Source organism: Hyla sarda, chromosome 8, assembly GCF_029499605.1.
Source record: "Hyla sarda isolate aHylSar1 chromosome 8, aHylSar1.hap1, whole genome shotgun sequence".
Taxonomy (NCBI): domain Eukaryota; kingdom Metazoa; phylum Chordata; class Amphibia; order Anura; family Hylidae; genus Hyla; species Hyla sarda.
Genome location: NC_079196.1, coordinates 82,537,162 through 82,557,305, shown reverse-complemented (window position 1 = coordinate 82,557,305; position 20,144 = coordinate 82,537,162). Strand labels below are relative to the sequence as shown.

At 41.8% G+C, this 20,144-nt stretch overlaps 1 protein-coding gene across 5 annotated transcripts in view; it reads left to right on the top strand.

The window, feature by feature from the left end:
- The window catches only part of UBE2F (ubiquitin conjugating enzyme E2 F (putative)), a 288,300-nt gene that overhangs the window by 196,063 nt on the left and 72,093 nt on the right, over positions 1–20,144 (top strand). For 4 of the 5 annotated variants that reach the window (XM_056533947.1, XM_056533948.1, XM_056533946.1 and 1 more), the window contains 2 exons: positions 2,613–2,683; positions 6,445–6,502. In XM_056533947.1, the coding sequence (XP_056389922.1) occupies positions 2,613–2,683; positions 6,445–6,502 (129 nt within the window). Of the gene's footprint in view, positions 1–2,612; positions 2,684–6,444; positions 6,503–11,910; positions 12,426–20,144 lie in introns of those variants that run through there. The other variant, XM_056533951.1, reaches the window with a different exon arrangement.

Genomic DNA, 20,144 nt, shown 5'->3' with positions numbered 1-20,144 from the left:
CGATTTAGGACTGTTATTTTTTTGGCAGAGCAGAAAGCACTGATCATATATGTGCAATACTTAGTTTGCCCTATGCTGAAGTGTTTTGAGAGCCCCAGGAACACACTGCAATAGGCATGTTGCTTGGGCAGGGCAATACCATATGGTACAGTATGTAAAGTTACTGCTTCCAGCCTGGTTTTCTGAGCTTCTGCGATTAAATTTAATGAGGAAAAAAATCACTCTCCTGTGAAAGCAACCATTGCATACATCTTGCCCTAAAGGAAGCCTGCAATAAGGATTCATGAAGGATTTAGGATAGTGAGTGTTACATGCATTCCATGTTGCCGAGAATAAGTCAATGAAGCAGTCACATATTCCAGCAATCGAGTTCCTTTAAATGGGCTTTGTTGTTTAAGAAAACTTTTTATATGCCATTTAAATTTTTTTTTAAATCAGTCTGAATGTTCAGACCCTGACTGATCAGTAGAACAAGCCAAGAGAAGTGATCTATGTCACATGAAACAGATGTACTCATAATGTAAGTGTAATGGCCCATCTCGCTTACAGACACAGAGCAGGCAGACGTGTGCCCAGTAGCACTCTTTCTCCTGATTGGTCAGGATCTGAGAGTTCAGTCACTGACAGAAAGAAACTAACATCCCCAGGACCAGTTACAAGTTTATTTTAACAACAAATTTATCATTGTATTTACACAGCTATTTTTTTCTTCTTTTTTCTTTTCGTTTGTCGCACATATTTGTAACCCCTCCTTTAAGCCTAATATAGAAGTCTTGATGGAGTTGAGGTGTTGACATCTTCCACGCTCTCCTGGATGAGAGACTTTAATGATGTTTAGAAGTACAAGTAGGGTAAAGCAAGAATAAAGTTAAACAAGTCCTCTACCCTCCCTACACAATGATATGATAAGTAGGCAATCCCCAAAAAAATGGATATGGGAACCCACATTTGCATTGCACCACCAACAAATGGTGGGAAAAAAATATTATATTTAAAAAATAAAGCAAGACTGGAGTGTGATGTATTGAGAGATTATATTGTGTCTTCACATATCACTTCTTATTTTTTAATTATTTTTAATAGAATGTTTTCCCCTTTAACAAAAACATTACAAAAATATGTAACCAAAAGGACTATGCTAAGGAACAGCTAGAGTATTCTCTGGATGCAAGTATCTCCACAGATCTTTCAATTTCAATCACCAAATTGGGTTCTTATAGGCATTATCCATCATAAGGTGACTTTACTAATTACCAGTCAGCCAGTGTCCTGTGTCCTCCATCATGCTGCTGGCTTGTTTGTGTGACTGGCTATTTTCTGTTTCTGGGCCCCCTCTCCAACTACAATCCCCAGGATCCCTTGTTTCTAGGTGGGAGGTGACTTATCTCTCTCCTACACATCAGCCACCACACCCATTGCAGCACAGCTAGGCTCCCTTCCATGTGTGCTATGCTTAAAAGGGTACTCCACTGGAAAACATTTATCTTTAAATCATCTGGTGCCAGAAAGTTAGATTTGTAAATTACTTCTATTTAAGAGACTTAATCCTTCCAGTACTTATCAGATGCTGTATGATCCAGAGGAAGTTCTTTTATTTTTGAATTTCCTTTCTGTCTGACCACAGTGCTCTCTGCTGACACCTCTATCCATTTTAGGAACTGTCCAGATTAGGAGCAAATCCCCATAGCAAACCTATCCTGCTCTGAACAGTTCCTGACATGGACAGAGATGGCAGCAGAGAGAGCACTGTGGTCAGACAGAAAGGAATTACAAAAAGAAAAGAACTTCCTCTGTTGTATACAGCAGCTGATAAGTACTGGAAGGATTAAGATTTTTAAATAGAAGTAATTTACAAATCTGTTTAACTTTCTGGCACCAGTCGATTTAAAGAAAAATGTTTTCCAGTGGAGTACCCCTTTAAAACTAAGTGCCTGCAGCCCGGTGGAGAATGATCTCTCTTCCACCTAGCGGTTGCTCCACCCGCAGAAGCACTGACACCCTCCCTTGCTTTGTCTCGGGCTGCACTGCAACCTGGGAAAGGCCCGAGACAACACTTATTTTGTTTAGTGCTAAAAATGAGGGGCTATGACGTCACAAGCTCCTGGTACCGGCTCCAGCGTTCGGAACAGTTTGTTCCAAACGCTGAGCAGCGGAGTACCCCTTTAAAGAGCAGATATATGTAAAACACAAGCAGCAATAGAAAGTGTTACCATCAAGCACTATTGTACATGCATAGGCCGAGAGAGACTGAATCACATGGTAGTTACATTTGTCTGTATTGGCTCTGATAAACTGAAATCTTATGTAAAATCTCCAAGGGACTGTTATAGTTTTATTGGCAGGAAATGCATATTTTACGTACCTCAGCTTACCTAAAACTTTGTAACCTCCCAGCACTTGCCAAATATCATCCATAACAGAACAGTTACCAAAGAAACAGCCACGAGCAATCTTATAAAATATGTCTAAAACAATATTTCTTCAGTACAATTATTGGCTTTGAAAAAAAGAATCTGTTTTTACATAAAGGGATCCTACCCTGTGTGATGGATTGCTTGTCTCACTCCTGTCCTAACATTATGACATTTATTTATCTCTCCTTTTGTATGCAGCCTCCAAAAGTGAAGTGCTTAACTCGGGTCTGGCATCCGAACATCACAGAGACAGGGGAAATCTGTTTAAGGTGAGAACCGCTTTTTAATGAAGGTTGTACAGTGCTTTATTTTCCCTCTTTTTAAGCTGACTCAGGTTTGATGCTCAGAATATCCTATTGAACAAGTAGAGGTTATAACCTATCGATTTCATATCATCCTTTTTTCATGACTCCAGTAATTACAAATATCAGTAAGATCTGTACAAATAAAATTATATTGCAGAAACTGATATTGTTGCGGTTCTTCAGCAGTTATGATACTCTGCTAATAAAGAACTGCAGATGCCAGCTAGTTTAATGCTGGGCATAGAACTGAAGAGGATTTGGGCTGATATTTTGTCATATCAACATATATTTTCCTTATCATGCACTCTGTATTTTAAAAAGTGGATAAAAAGACATGAACACGGTCATTGCTTAAACACACACATTTAGGCGAGAATGTATCATTCCCTGTGCCAGTGCACATTGCTAAAACAACATACCCGCATTTTTCGCCGTTTAAGACGCTCCGGTATATAAGACGCACCCAATTTTAAAGGAGGTAAATCTAGAAAAAAAAGATTCTGAACCAAATACAATGTAAAGTATAGGACAATGATCTTCAACCTGCGGACCTCCAGATGTTGCAAAACTACAACTCCCAGCATGCCCGGACAGCCGTTGGCTGTCCGGGCATGCCAGGAGTTGTAGTTTTGCAACATCTGGAGGTCCATAGGTTGAAGACCACTGGTATAGGAGGTAATACTCACGTGTCCCCGCCGCTACGGACCCGTCACCGCTGCCCTGGATGTCGCCCTCCATCGCTGTCGCCGCGTCCCCGGGGTGTCCCCGTCGCTCCGGAACGTCTCTGCTGCCCGGTATCCTCGCTCTCCGTCGCCGCCATCACGGCGCTACGCACGCCGCTCCTATTGGATGACGGTACGGCTTGCGTGAGGACGACTAAGGAGAGCGACGGCCATGCAAGGGATCCCGGCACGGAGCAGTCATTCGCCGATCGGACACCGAGGAGGCAGGTAAGGTCCCTCCAGGTGTCCTGTAAGCTGTTCGGGACGCCGCGATTTCACCGCGACGGTCCCGAACAGCCCGACTGAGCAGCCGGGTTAGTGTCACTTTCGCTTCAGACGCGGCGGTCAGCTTTGATCGCTGCGTCTGAAGGGTTAATACAGGGTATCACCGCGATTACAGGGTTTTAATGTGTATTTGCCGTATAAGACGCACCAAAAAGTGCGTCTTATCCGGCGAAAAATGCGGTAGTCTGCATTAAGGGGTTAAAGCAAATTAATTCGAGCCCTGTGTTCATTGCCCAATGACTGTCACAATGAAATATAATGATTGACTATTGCAACTAAAGATGATAAATTATACAGTTGTATTTTTTGTAATCCACATGTTCCAGTGGCCATGTGGATGTACAGAGAGTACAGGAAAATAAAGATTGGTGAGGACCTCCCGAGCATGAACACTGGAACAGGAGAGGATTTAACTGGTGATTGTTTAGTTTTCCTACAGTTAATAACATTTCTGGAATTCTCCTCTGGCTTCAATGGCTGAACGTGTATGGTGGATGTACACTGGGGAAAGGATGGTGTCGGTTCAGGAGTTCAGGCAGCTCCATATATAGCAGATGCTGGTCGCTATCAGCAGCTGTCACTTACCACCAGAATCCAGCATTGGAGTAACTTCCAATCTTGGTCATTTAACCCTTTAGGTGCCAAAACCATTAGAAAACGCAACATCACAGGGACTTGCCACTCACCCCCTTATCTCCTTTGCAACAGAGTAGTGGGGTATTTATTGGTTGTCTTGGCTGCCAAGGGTCTTCCTAAGGCCATTGTTGCTGCCAAGATTCTACTTCTTTTACATCCTACCATGGCCAGGGTATAATAAAAGAACAGCAAAATGACAGGTCACTGCAATACATAAGTGATCACTTATTTCATGTTTATCTCCTTCGGGGCTTAAACAAGTAATCAAAAGATAAAATTGATTTCCCCACTAATAATTTATTTTATTTTGCATTACGTGATGTGGTTAAATGGAGGGTGCCCATAAAGAATACAACCTGTTCCCCAAAAAAAGTGTTGTTGCTGTTAGGAGAAGAGAATAAACTAAAAAGTGTCCTTCAAGAGGTACTTTAGCATTTAAAATCCTATCTCTATCTTCAGGATAAGTGTCTGCGTCGCCGCCATCACGTCGCTACGTACGCCGCTCCTATTGGATGACGGATTGGATGCACTATTACCTCCTATACCAGTGTCTGCTTGCAGGGGTCTGACCTCTGGACCCCCAATGCTCTCTACTCAGTAGTGTTTCTAAATGCTCTATAAATACATGACAGGTAGTCCTCAGAATCCCAATGACAATAAATATGCAAATTGAACCGATAGGGCCCTCCTCCAGCGCACATTTCAAAGAATATAGCAGCAGATCTTTAGTGGGACATATCTCTGGACCTAAGGTACACGTTTTATTCAGTGGCTTCTCTTCAGACTCCTGCTCACCCAAATTATAATCCAGTCTATTGGGTTTAGTGTAGGTGAACAGGATGACTGTTTTGCTTTAATGTTTTATAGGACCCTTTTCACAACTTTTTTTTTTTTTAATGTTACACACTATACCAGGGAAAGGGCATAAAAGCACGGATAAGACTTGACCTCCAAATTTTACTTCACTGGATTTTTTTAATTCCTGAGAATAAATTTGGCCACCTGAATAGTGCCAAATGCAAGTCTATTGTAGGTCAACAATCCATGGTGTAAGCCACAGTTTAAAAAAATCAGTTATTGGTCAGTTATGGCTGTTGTGTCTCTTCCAATATGAGAGTCAACATCTAACTCAGAATCCACCATAAAAAGGGGGGTGGGCACACAGATTAGTCCACCACCATTGTCAAAGCAGCATGTATGAAAGAATTCACGAGGGGCTTCTTTTAGAACCTTTGCCAAACCGAGGGGGGCCACTGCACTGTAATTTTAGTTTTAGAAACGATGTGGTAATCTGAAATCAATCACAAATTATCTGATGTTTGGCATCCAAGTTTGAAAAAAAAAAATAATATATATATATTTTTTTTTTTTTTGTAAAGTGACATCCATGTAATTCATTTGAAGTAAAAAAAAATATGCAATAAAAATGTGCAAGGTTACACTGCTGGGTGCCAACCAAGCTTGTAAAATGCCCTTGCGAGTTGCTGCAGCTGTGTTTCAATGAAATAGGTATGTCTTTTTCTGGGTACAATAGATTTGATACTGGCTGCAGTTCTGGAAGCTCAGGACCCACATTGGCAGGATTACACATAATCGGCACAGGCAGCTGCTCATTCTCTTAGCTGATTTATAATTCTGCCACTGCAGGCCCTGAACTCAAATGCAGCAGATGTTACATCTGACTATATAGAGGAATGCTTAGGGTATGTTCACACGCTGCAGCAGAGTCTCATTGATTTCAGTGGGATTCTGCTGCACTATTCACACGGCAGAATTTCTGCACCAGATGTTTCTGCAGCAGAAATTCTGCTCTGGCGTCCACAGAAAGTATATAGACATATCTATTCTTTCTGCGGATTTAGCAAGAAATGCATTTTCCATCATGTGGACCCGACCTTACTGTGACTAGTAAAAATGATGACCTGCTCCTGCACAGTTGTTGTGCCTATTGGTGAAAAGGTTAATAATAATTAAAAAAAAAAGTCCTGTAAAATGCCACCTATGAGTGCTTAGCAATAGATCTAGTGAAAGTATCCTACCAAACCTGCATGTAGATAATATTTTTTATTTTATTTTTTTTAGTTTACTGAGAGAGCACTCAATAGATGGGACGGGCTGGGCCCCGACGCGAACCCTAAAGGTAAGTCAATTTTTATAAACTGCATTTTATCAAATTCTATTATTTAGTCATACTGTAGTTATCCTATTCTCCTGAATTGTTAATTCTGAAGGAAGATAAAAACAACCGTGAAGTAGAAGTCAGTTTTCATAATCTAAGGATAAAATATTCTCCAAATCTGGTAATAGAAATAAGGGAATAAATCCCAGGATTAACACCTTCTTTAGAAATCTAATACATATAACTTAAATAATATAACGGTCAATAAAAAGGATCCAGGCCCATTTATATATCTTTCAATAAATCAACCATGGGTGTTTCTGGCAGAGAATCCCATAGTCTATCTGCTCTTATAGTAAAGAATCCATTCTAAATTGGTGTAAAAACCTTTTTTCCTTTGTGTAGTCAATGCCCTTTTGTTTTACTTACAGTCTGGTGAATAATGATGATTCCTTTATTCATACTGCACGAAAGCTGGGGATGATGTGTGAAGGGGGACATACTGCACGCATCTCCCCTCCCCCTGCTCTGCCTTCGGAGGACATAGGTCTGCACTGCAGAAAGAAGACAGAGCACGGAAGGATGACAAAGTGCACGGGCTGGGGATTTATAGACTGCAGGGGCTGGGGAATAAATCTCTGACTGGGGATGATTTCTATGTGTGAAGGAGGTGGTGGGGGGACGGGACTCCTGAATGACTCATACTGGGAGTTGTAGTCCCTGTTATGTGTGTATACTAGTGTTTCCCAACCAGGGAATGCTGGGAGTAGTATTTTTGGGCACCCTGGTTGGGAAACACTGGTATATGACCTATAGAGGTGTGGTGAACTACAACCCCCAGGAGACTACAGAGGCAGTATGCTGGTGTTATACCACAGACTAAAGACTCCTGAATGTCTCATGCTGGGAGTTGTAGTACCTTTTGTGTGTGTATACCAGTGTATCCCAACCAGGACTGAGTTATATTAGTGTGCTGTGCATAACGCTGTATGTGTGTGTGTGTGTGTGTATATATATAATGTGTGTGTGTATATATATATATATATATATATATATATATATATATATATATTTTAGTGTGCTGTGTATAACGCAGGTTCCTCAGGCTGCAAGGGGGAGGACGAACTGCACGGGCTGGTTTCTGCTTTTTCATGTGTTCATTAGCCCCATGAAGAGGATGTAGAAATGTATGGGGTTTGTACAGGACATGAACATCACTGTATGAACCCTGTGCATTTCTATGTCAGCGTTCATACAGGGACGTAGAAATGCACGGGGTTCATACAGGGACATAGAAATGCACAGGGTTCATACAGGGATGTAGAAATGCATGGGGTTCATACAGGGATGTAGAAATGCACAGGGTTCATACAGGGATGTAGAAATGCATGGGGTTCATACAGGGATGTAGAAATGCACAGGGTTCATACAGGGATGTAGAAATGCACAGGGTTCATATAGGGATGTAGAAAAGCACAGGGTTCATACAGGGATGTGGAAATGCACGGGGTTCATACAGGGACGTAGAAATGCACAGGGTTCACACAGGGATGTAGAAAAGCACAGGGTTCATACAGGGATGTAGAAATGCACGGGGTTCATACAGGGAAGCAGAAATGCACGGGGTTCATACAGGGAAGCAGAAATGCAGGATGGATGTACAGGAGAAATAACACTGTAGCATGTAAATCTTCATCCAGGGGAAATTGAGATGGAGGGGGAAACGGATTTTGGCGGCGGCCGCCAATTGAAATCTATCCTGAGCCCCCCATGTTGGTTAATTCAGACCAGAGATTTGCGATGATTCCAGGTCATATGGGTCTCCGGTGACCCGGTAAACAAGGGTGTTTGGGGCTGCACAAGACAGCTTCGATCACCCGGAAGTGATAGAAGTGAGGTGACGACCGACCAATAGCAGATCGGGGAGGTGGCGTGAGGGTTAAAGTTCAGTTCCCCTGCTCTGCCCACCCACGGTAGTCCGGACAAAGCGGGGGAACTTTGATGTGAACAGCGGTGAAGGTCCCTTACTGATTGCGAGCGGCGATTCTCCTAGTTGTGGCGGGTGGCGATTGTGCTGTTGACGGGAGCAAGGAGGTGAGTAGTTGCCTAACAACATCTGGAGGGCCACAGTTTGTAGATCACAGTGGTCTCTAAATTGTGGCCATCCAAATCTTGCATAACTACAGCTCCCAGCGTGCACGGACATAAAATGGCTGTCTGGGCATGCTGAGAGTTGTATTTGTGTGCCTCCAGCTGTTGCATATCTACAACTCCCAGCATGCCCTTCAGCTATCAGTGCATGCTGGAAGTTTTAGTTTTGCCACAGCTGGGGGCACGCTGGTGAGGAAACACCCAGTTAGGTAACAGAACCTAACTCAGTGATTCCCCACCAGTATGCCTCCAGCTGTTGCAAAACTACAACTCCCAGCATGTACGGTCTGTCAGTGCATGCTGGGAGTTGTAGTTATGCAAGATCTGGACCTCCACCGCTGCTCACATCTCAGTTCCCCTGCTCTGCCCGGACTACCGCTTCTGACCGACCAATAGCAGAGATTGGAGGAGTGGCACTCCTGCCACCTCACTCCTATCACTTCAGGGTGATTGAAGCTGTCTTGGACAGCCCTGAACACCCTCATTTACCGGGTCACCGGAGACCCAAATGACCTGGAATCGCCGCAAATCTACGATCTGAATTGACCAACATGGGGGGGGGGGGACTCAGGAGCCCCCCAGGCATTGGCACGAGATGCCTGCTGAACGATTTCAGCAGGCATCCCGTTCCGTTTACCGCCCGGTTACCGGTGGTGAATGGAAACGCTGAGGGCATACAGGTACGCCCTTGGTCCTAGACAGGTTAATGATTTAATCTAAAACTACACTTGCAGAATTCTGCAAGTGTAGATTTCAATTGGCGGCCGCGGCCAAAATCCGTTTTCCCCTCCTTCTCAATTTCTCCTGGATGAAGATTACATGCTACAGTGTTATTTCTCTTGTACGTTCCTCCTGACATGATTTTCTCTCAAAGCTGCTGTGCAATGAACGCTGACATGAAGGTCTCTGTAAAAACCCTGTGCATCTCTGCTCCCATGTATGAACCCCGTGCATCTCTGCTCCATTGTATGAACCCTGTGCATTTCTTCCCTGTATGAACCCCGTGCATTTCTGCTCCCCTGTATGAACCCTGTGCATCTCTGCTTCCCTGTATGATCCCTGTACATCTCTGCTTCCCTGTATGTACCCTGTGCATCTCTGCTTCCCTGTATGTACCCTGTGCATCTCTGCTTCCCTGTATGAACCCCGTGCATTTCTGCTCCCCTGTATGAAACCCGTGCATTTCTGTTCCCCTGTATGAGCCCCGTGCATCTCTGCTTCCCTGTATGAACCCAGTGCATTTCTGCTTCCCTGTATGAACCCTGGGCATTTCTGCTTCCCTGTATGAACTAGGGATCGACCGATTATCAGTATGGCCGATATTATCGGCCGATAATCACGATTTTGGGCATTATCGGTATCGGCAATTACCTTGCCGATAATGAACCCCGTGCATTTCTGCTTCTCTGTATGAACCCAGTGCATTTCTGCTTCCCTGTATGAACCCCATGCATTTCTACGTATGACATAGAAATGCACAGGGTTCATACAGTGATGTTCATGTCCTGTACAAACCCCATGCATTTCTATATCCTCTTTGTGGGGCTAATGAACACCCCATGAAAAAGCAGAAACCAGCCCGTGCAGTTCGTGTTCCCCCTTGCAGCCCGAGGAAACCTACGTTATACACAGCAAACTAATATAACTCAGCCCTTGTTGGGATACACTGGTATACACACACAAAAGGGACTACAACTCCCAGCATGAGACATTCAGGAGTCTTCAGTCTGTGGTATAACATCGGCATGCTGCCTCTGTAGTCTCCTGGGGGTTGTAGTTCACCACACCTCTATAGAGTATACAGACCAGGGACTACAAATTCCAGCATGTTGTGTTAGGAGTCTTCAGTCTGTGGTATAACACAAGCAGCTGCCCCTGTAGTCTCCTGGGGGTTGTAGTTCACCACACCTCTATAGGTCATACACCAGTGTTTCCCAACCAGGGTGCCTCTAGGTGTTCCAGAACTACAACTCAAAGCATTCCCTGGTTGGGAAACACTAGTATACACACATAACAGGGACTACAACTCCCAGCATATGTCATTCAGGAGTCCCGTCCCCCCACCACCTCCTTCTCACATAGAAATCATCCCCAGTCCGAGATTTATTCTCCAGACCCTGCAGTCTATATAAATCCCTGGCCCATGCACTTTGTCATCCTCCACTGCTCTGTCTTCTTTCTCCCATGCAGACCTGTGTCCTCCAGGAGGGGGAGATGAGGGGGGCGTTGCTTCTTTCTCCCTTTAAGACCTGTGTCCTCTGCTTTGCCTTCGCTCCACCCAGCTCTAGCTTCAGAGAGCTGAGGGGAGGAGCGGTCGCAAATTTCCACCTCACATAGAGGCCGGGAGCTTGTGATGTCATAGCCCCGCCCCCTCATGACTTTATGCCCCACCCTCTCAATGCAATTCTATAGGAGGGGGCATGACGGGGCGGGGCTATGATGTCACGAGCTCCTGGCTCCAGCGTTCGGAACAGTTTGTTCCAAACGCTGAGCAGCGGAGTACCCATGTAAAGGGGTATTCCAGGATTTTTATTTTATTTGACTATGCTACAGGGGCTGTAAAGTTAGTGTAGTTCATAATATAGTGTTTGTACCTGTGCGTGATGGTAGTCTTGCAATTCTTATGTGATTTTCGCACCAATATATAGTTTTAACAGCATACTAAATTACTCATGTCTCAGGATTTCCCAAGTTGCAGTGCGTTGAGACCTGAGATCAATAGTCAGCTGTGCAAAGGGAGCCAGTCCTGCTTTAATGGGTGGAGCGACAGAGAGATAATTTTGCAACAGCTGTAGGCACCCTAATTAGAAAACACTGATTTTTTTTTTAGCTAGTTTGTGCTGCAATGGGTGGAAGGGAGGAATGTAATTTCACATATACCAGCATGGAACTATGGGATGTGTAGTTAGAGACCAAACTCCAACAGGAAATACCCAGATAGCCTGGCAGGTTTGTACTAAAATCACTTTAAAGGGCTTTTCTGGGCAAAATATATTAATGGCCTAACCACCTGTCCCGTTCTCTCTCTCAGCGCACTCACAAATGGTTTTATGCTTGCAAGCAAGGAACATTTTCATTGGCCACCTCGGTTGCTGCGGCCCCCACTTATAATGGGGCATACTCTTCACAGTTCACTGCGTTCTATACTTTACTACTGAGCAAACAGAGCAGGGAAATTGTAAAGTTTTCAGAGCACTGTGTTAATTTTAGAATGTCAGGTGGAAGAAAGGTTTCTATGACCCACACACGTTATATAATGTGTTACATTTCATTTCTAGCATGCAGTACTGTCGGCATGACAACTATCATCATCATCATCATCCACATTGGCATTCACAGCGACCTGAGAGAGTACTGTACCAGCTGAATCACAATTTACATATTATAGCTCCTCACCATTCTCCTTACTGCTTCTTGTAATGACGTCACCACATTGTGTTCCGGATTTCAGCCGTTTCTTCCCACATAATAAGGCAATCCATCTATCTTTTTCATATGGAAACATTCAGAACACTTTTCCATTTCTGCTTTGTACAAAGTTGAGAATGCCGTTAAATGATTGGCGTCACTTTGGGGATTTCAGCCGGGGCCCACCGTGATAATCTCCTTTCTGTCCTTGTTGATTTTAATTGAGATTATTTCATGGAAATGACCTTTCAACATATGTTCACAAACCTGTTCTGTGTAATATGCCCTCCGCCCACCGCCACCGCTTCTGAGACAAAGATTATTTTCTGTTTAATCTCCGTCTCACTGGAGAAGCAACACTCTTTTTGGAAAGAGAAAAATAAAGTTGCTTAAAGGGGTACTCCGCTGCTTAGCGTTTGGAACAAACTGTTCCGAACGCTGGAGCCGGCGCCGGGAGCTTGTGACGTCATATCCCCTCTCCTTCATGACGTCACGCTCGCCCCCTCAATGCAAGTCTATGGGAGGGGGCATGACGGCTGTCATGCCCCCTCCCATAGACTTGCATTGACGGGGCGGGGTGAGACATCATGAGGGGGTGGGGCTATGACATTACAAGCTCCCAGCGCCGACTCCAGTGTTCGGAACAGTTTGTTCCAAGCGCTGAGTAGCGGAATACCTCTTTAATTCAGAATGGATTTCGGATGACTTTTGCCAGAATCCAGTTCCCTTGACAGTTCCTGTTATTTTAGATTTGCGGCTCAACATTCTTAGGGCTCGTATGCTTTTATGTTAATTACTTTTTTTTTTTTTTTTATTCCCTCTTGAACAATATAATTAGACTTATGTATATTCCATATAAGCATTTTCTGTATGTTTCCTCTCATAAATAAGATGCAGAATAGGGCCCAGTTTGATCACTTGCTAGCTTTTTCTTTATTGTGCTCAAACCAGCATGTAAATAGTCAATCTAATAAAAGTGCTATTCTGTTTCTAGTAGTTATGGAAGTTAGTGCTAACCGTGGTGCTTAAGCTGATTTATAAACATGAGGCTACGTTCACACTATGAAAACGCTCTGAGATATTCTGAGTAGAGATTCCTGCTGGAGCCGCCATCAAAATCCTTTGGCACTAGGGCCACACAGACATGCAGCATCATCGTTCTTGCCAGTACAGTCTGTGTGGATTTCTGCAGGTCCAATGGGAGGCTGCTGCACCTTCATTTCTGAACAAAATTCCATATTGTGTAATGTAGCCTTGCACTGGATTTACATGTGCAGTTGTTGATGCAATTTTTTTTGCAAAAAGCCAGGAGTGGATCTAAGAAGAAAGGAGTGACTTGGGCCGAGTGTACACACAGCATAAAAATCACGGAGTTTATTTGGTTAACAAAACAAAACCAAATTCTTCATTTGTTTAATACGGATTTTGGTGTGTTTGAATCTGCAGATTTCAGTCTCTGCATTGTAACAAATTTAATCTGTGATGCTGACAATTTGTGGCATTAGGAATAAAGATTCACAGTATACTTAAAGGGGTTATCCAGGAAAAAACTTTTTTTTATATATATCAACTGGCTCCAGAAAGTTAAACGGATTTGTAAATTACTTCTATAAAAAGAAATATTAATCCTTTCAGTACTTATGAGCTGCTGAAGTTGAGTTGTTGTTTTCTGTCTAAGTGCTCTCGGATGACACCTGTCTCGGGAACTGTCGAGAGTAGAAGCAAATCCCCATAGCAAACCTCTTCTATTCTGTGCAGTTCCCGAGACAAGCAGAGATGTCAGCAGAGAGCACTGTTGCCAGACAGAAAACAACAACTCAACTTCAGCAGCTGATAATTATTGAAAGGATTAAGATTTTTTAATACAAGTAATTTACAAATCTGTTTAACTTTCTGGATCCAGTTGATATTTTAAAAAAAAAAAGTTTTTCCCTGGAATACCCCTTTAATAGCCAATGAGTGTTTTGTTGTTTGTTTGTTTTTACATCGTACTGTACTTTGTTGCTAAATTTCAGCACTAATTCTGCTGCAAATACATGGTGTGTATTCATCTCCTGTGTGCTGTATCCTCTATTGCAGTGGTCTTCTACCTGCTGACCTCCAGATGTTGCAAAACTACAACTCCCAGCATGCCCGGACAGCCGTTGGCTGTCCGGTCATGCTGGGAATTGTAGTTTTGCAACATCTGGAGGTCCGCAGGTTGAAGACCACTGCTCTATTGTAATAGCCCCTTAAATGGAGCATCAAAACTGCCTGTGTGAATTTAGCACAGGATTACTAAACAGTCAATCTGCGAAGCATTTATGTAATGTCAGCCAAATGAGTATATTGGGGTGTTAGCGCATCTTATGGGTTTTTGTTATAGAAGTGGAAAATAAACCAAATTTACATCTCTCCACAAAATAATCACCTTTCTGGAGGCTCATAAACATAATGGGGTCTTTACAAGCTCTTGTACCATTGAATAATAGGTCATTGTATGAACTGAGTTTTAGTAATGTTAGTAAGTAGAGATGAGCGAACTTACAGTAAATTTGATTCGTCATGAACTTCTCGGCTCGGCAGTTGATGACTTATCCTGCGTAAATGAGTTCAGCTTTCAGGTGCTCCTGTGGGCTGGAAAAGGTGGATACAGTCCTAGGAGACTCTTTGCTAGGAATGTATCCACCTTTTCCAGCCCACCGGAGCACCTGAAGGCTGAACTCATTTACGCAGGATAAGTCATCAACTGCCAAGCCGAGAAGTTTGTGACGAATCAAATTTACTGTAAGTTCGCTCATCTCTATTAGTAAGACATGTTTAGATACCTTTCAGAAGTGGTATGGGTGCTGGACAACCTCTGTTAGGTGCTTGTCCAACCCTGGTAAAGGTGATGCTTCGCTGGGGCGCCTCAGGATATGCAGATGTTCAAACCTCCGACTCAGGCTTGGGTTGGGGGAAGGATGATGCAGGAGCAAGTGTTCATTCTTCCCCAACCCAAGCCTGAGTCGGAGGTTTGAACATCTGCATATCCTGAGGCGCCCCAGCGAAGCATCACCTTTACCAGGGTTGGACAAGCACCTAACAGAGGTTGTCCAGCACCCATACCACCAGACCGATACCAGGGAACATCGGGACAGATGCTCGGCAGCCCAGAGGAACATATAGAGTGCATGCACTCACTAAGTGAACACCAGTGTTGTGCCTGACCTTGTGCAACACAACAAGGTGAGTGTGATAATCACACTTTTACTCAATCTGCTATCTTTTGTACGTGCACCTCTCTCCATCCATCCTTATTATCATCATTTACGGCACTTAGATAGCGACACCTTTCTTCCCTTTTATTCTTTTCTGCATAGATACCTTTCAGAGTGCACATGTATTTTCTGAAATTTAAATACACGTGCACTAACCAGGAATAGCAGTACAGATTGCATACCTTATTTTACCTCAACAGATGTATGTGCAAAAGCCAATTTTGGCATTTACATTGTGGAGAATGCCTCAGGATATGTTGTGCTGCTAAAATAGACAGAGATGAGGGATGCACAGAAGGAATTGAATAGGTTGGAAGAAAGCTATAGTGACAAAGGCACTGGACAGATAAACCTGGATCCTGCATTCTTTCCAAGTCTCATTATTAATCCTAAAATATTATCCTGGGTGGATGTTCTTAGATTATGTGGATTACCTTGTTTTTATGCTTTTAATGTATACATTTACATGAATTCTTCCATTAGGATTTCTTTGCTAGAGCTGAATAAAACTTTTGCCCAAAAAATTCAAGCAAGACACAGATTCATGGGAAGAAAAGTACAGCCCATGTGAGGTTATTTAAAGGGGTATTCCAGGAAAAAAACTTTATATATATATATAATCAACTGGCTCCAGAAAGTTAAACAGATTTGTAAATTACTTCTATAAAAAAATATTAATCCTCCCAATAATTATCAGCTGCTGAAGTTGAGTTGTTTTTCTCTGTCTGGCAACACTGCTCACTGCTGACATCTCTGCTTGTCTTGGGAACTGCACAGAGTAGAAGAGGTTTGCTATGGGGATTTGTGTCTAACACCGGGCGGTTCCTGAGACGCGTGTCATCAGAGAGCACTTAGACAGAAAAGAACAACTCAACTTCAGCAGCTCATAAGTACTGAAATGATTAAGATTTTTTAATAGAAGTAATTTCCAAATCTGTTTAACTTTCTGGAGCCAGTTGATATATAAAAACAAGTTTTTTCCTGGATAACCCCTTTAAGATTTATGTGTCCAGGTCCAACACCTAGTGGAGGTTTTGTCCAGGTCCCAAGCCTAGTGGAGGTTCTGACCAGGTTCCAAATCTTGTAGACGTTCTTACTATAGTGTCTCTTCTGAAGTTTTTCTTTTCCTTAGCTGTCGATCCCTGTTTTTCTCTAATGCACATACAGCCAAAATCCTGTGTAAGCACTGAAGGCTAACAGCACTATTGCAGTATAGAAAAGGGACTATGCAGGACCCCTTGATGAATATGTACAATGTTAAACTTAGGTTCTTCCCTCTTTTTTTATTTATTTTAAACTGCAGCATGATTCATACTTACCCATGTTGCTTTTATGCAGGCTTAGGCAGGTGTCACACACATTTTTCGATAAGCCTCTGCAGTTTTTGGTACAGTTTTGTTTAGCCAAAGCCAGAAGTTGATACAATAAGGAGAAATCCTACCGTTTATAGTCCCTGGTTTATTAATTGCAACCAAGCTACTTTTTAGTAGCCCCAGCCCCATTTAAAAAAATAAAAATAAAAAAAACATTAGGAAAGTGACTCTGGGTTTTCCCGCCCTACTACTCGCCACTACTTTCTGGTTCTTGTGACTCATGGACTCATGTTTTGCTTTTATTATTATTATTATTATTATTATTTATTTTTTTTTTTTGTGTGGGTTTATTTGTTTTTTCTTTTACATGACTGGAATTCCACCCCTTTTTTATGTTTTATAATTTTTTTTTCACATTTTAAGGTAAATTTTAAGGTTTGCAGGTCAATTTATGCAATTAGGGTAGAGTCACACGTGCCGATGTTTTGCTGCATATATGCGGCAATGTTTTTCTACCCATAGACTTAAGTGAATAGGAAAATTTGCATCACAAAACGGCACAGGTGACCCCACCATTAACCCGTTCAGGACGCAGAGCATATGGGTACGCCCTTGTGTCCTGGTACTTAAGGACACAGGGTGTACCGATACGCCCTGGTCCGGTTACCGGTGTTTGAAGCGTGCTAACAAGCTGAGCACGGTTTAAACTCGCTGGGTCCCGACTACTATCAGCAGCCAGGACCCATGGTTAATTCCGGGCATCCCCAATCCGGCATTAACCCTTTTAGAAACTGCGATGTCCCGATCAGCTGAAAGGACGGCGGGAGGGCATCACCTTCCTCCTCACCGTCCGATTGGTGCTTTGCAGCTCCCAGCCAGCCATTGCAGGCTGGAGCAGCAGAGCACCAATAACATTAATCAATGCTAATTCTCACTTAATAAAAGTTGAAATCACCCCCATTTCCCATTTTAAATAAAATAATGTAATTAAAAATAAACATATGTGGTATCGCTGTGTGCATATATGTCTGACCTATCAAAATATAAGGTTAGTTGAACCATGTGGTCGATGGCGTACACAAAAAAAAAAAAAATGCCAAAGTCCAAAACTTAGCATTTTTGGTCACTTCATATACCATAAAAAAATGATAAAAAGCTATCAAGAATGGTACAGATTAAAAACTACAAACCACTGCACAAAAAATGAGCCCTCATATAGCCCCATTTGAAGAAAAATAAAAGTTATAGGGGTCAGAAGATGACAATTTTAAACATACCGTACTTATTTTGGTGCATGTAGTTATCATTTTTAAATAGTAAAATAAAACCTACATTAATTAGGTATTCTTGTAACCGTATGCACCAGGTGTAATTTTTACCGAAAAGTGCACTATGTAGAAACGGAAGCCCCCAAAAGTCACAAAATGTTTTTTTTTTTTTTTTTTCATTTCACCACACAAATAAGTGTTTTTTTTCCCGCTGTTTCGCCGCAGATATTGTTCGGATACGAGTCCTTAAGGCCATAATTTTTTTTTAAATGAACTGGTGCTAGAAAGTTAAACCGATTTCTAAATTACTTCTATTAAAAAAAATCTTCCATTACTTATCAGCTGCTATATGCTTCAGGGGAAGTTGTAACGTTCTTTTCAGTCTGACCCCTGTGCTCTCTGCTGACACCTCTGTCCTCATCAGGAACTGTCCAGAGCAGGAGAGGTTTGCTATGGGGATTTGCTCCTACTCTGGACAGTTCCTGACATGGACAGAGATGTCAGCAGAGAGCACTGTGGTCTGACAGAAAAGAACAACTAAACTAGTATACAGCATCTGATAAATACTGGAAGGATTAAGATTTTTTTATTAGAACTAGATTATAAATCTGTTCAACTTTCTAGCACCAGTTGATTTAAAGAAAAAAAAATGTTTCCCACCAGAGTACATCTTTAATGTGTTTATTTGAGCTAGATTTGTAGTAGCTTTTAGCCCCTTAAGGGTCGGACGCATTCCTAAAAAGTGTGTCCCAAACATGGACACTGTAGAAAGTCCTGGGTTAAAATATAGCGATGCAAAGTGTCATTTAAAAAAGTTTTTTTTTTTTTTTTTTTTTCAAACTAGTAAAACATACAGTAAGTACATCTCTATTAATTTGGTATTGCTGTAATCACGTTATTTCTACGGTGAAAATAAAAATGTTATGAAAGAAAAAGGAAAAAATGCATATTGCTGCAGTGAGAAGGGGATAATGCAGTGAACTTCTATCATTGTCATTTTATTCAATTTTATTTCTGGTGGGTTTATGAAATTTTATTTAAAATATTTTTGAATGTCTGTAATGATGTATACAAACATGATATTACTTTATTACCTATGCATGTACAATGCACAGGCATGCTAGGATGTATCTTGGGTATACTTATACTAGTGCTAATGGTTCTCATAAACTATATTTTAGTTAGATAGATTGATAAATATATATATAATATGAAATTATTTTAGAAGGCCAACAAGTAAAAAAATGTATAAAATAGGGTTATTTAATTAACCACCACATGTATACCAAAACACTCTGGTTGTTTTAAGACGTTTTTTTTATAGGGGTTATCCAGAAAAACCTTTTTGCTGTGTATCAACTGGCTCCAGAAAGTTAAACAGATTTATAAATTACTTCTATTAAAAATCTTCACTCAACTTCAGCAGCTCATATGTACTGAAAGGATTGTTCTTTTCGGTCTAAGTGCTCTCTGATGACACGTGTCTCAGGAACTGTCCAGAGTAGAAACAAATCCCCATAGCAAACCTCTTCTACTCTGTGCAGTTCCTGAGACAAGCAGAGGTGTCAGTAGAGAGCGCTGTTGCCAGACAGAAAATAGCAACTCAACTTCAGCAGCTGATAATTATTGGAAGGATTACAATTTTTTAATAGAAGTAATTTACAAATCTGTTTAAACTTTCTGGAGCCAGTTGATATATATAAAAAAAAATTCCTGGAATACCCCTTTAACCCCTTAAGGACCATGGGTTTTTCCATTTTTGCACTTTCGTTTTTTTACTCCTCACCTTTTAAAAATCATAACCCTTTAAATTTTGCACCTAAAAATTTATATGATGGCTTATTTTTTGCACCACCAATTCTACTTTGCAGTGAAATCAGTCATTTTACCATAAAATCTACAGCAAAAAGGGGGAAAAAATCATTGTGCGACGAAATTGAAGAAGAAATGCCATTATGTAAATTTTGGGGGCTTCTGTTTCTACGCAGTGCATATTTCGGTAAAAAGGACACCTTATCTTTATTCTGTAGGTCCATACCATTAAAATTATACCCTAATTATATATGTTTGATTTTGTCGTACTACATGCAGGAAAATTTATACGTTTAAAATTGTCATTTTCTGACCCCTATAACTTTTTTATTTTACCGCTTATGGGGCGGCATGAGGGCTCATTTATTGCACTGTGTTCTGAAATTATTAGCGGTACCATTTTTGTATTGATCGGATTTTGATCGCTTTTTATTCATTTTTTCATGATATAAAAAGTGACCAAAAATGTTAT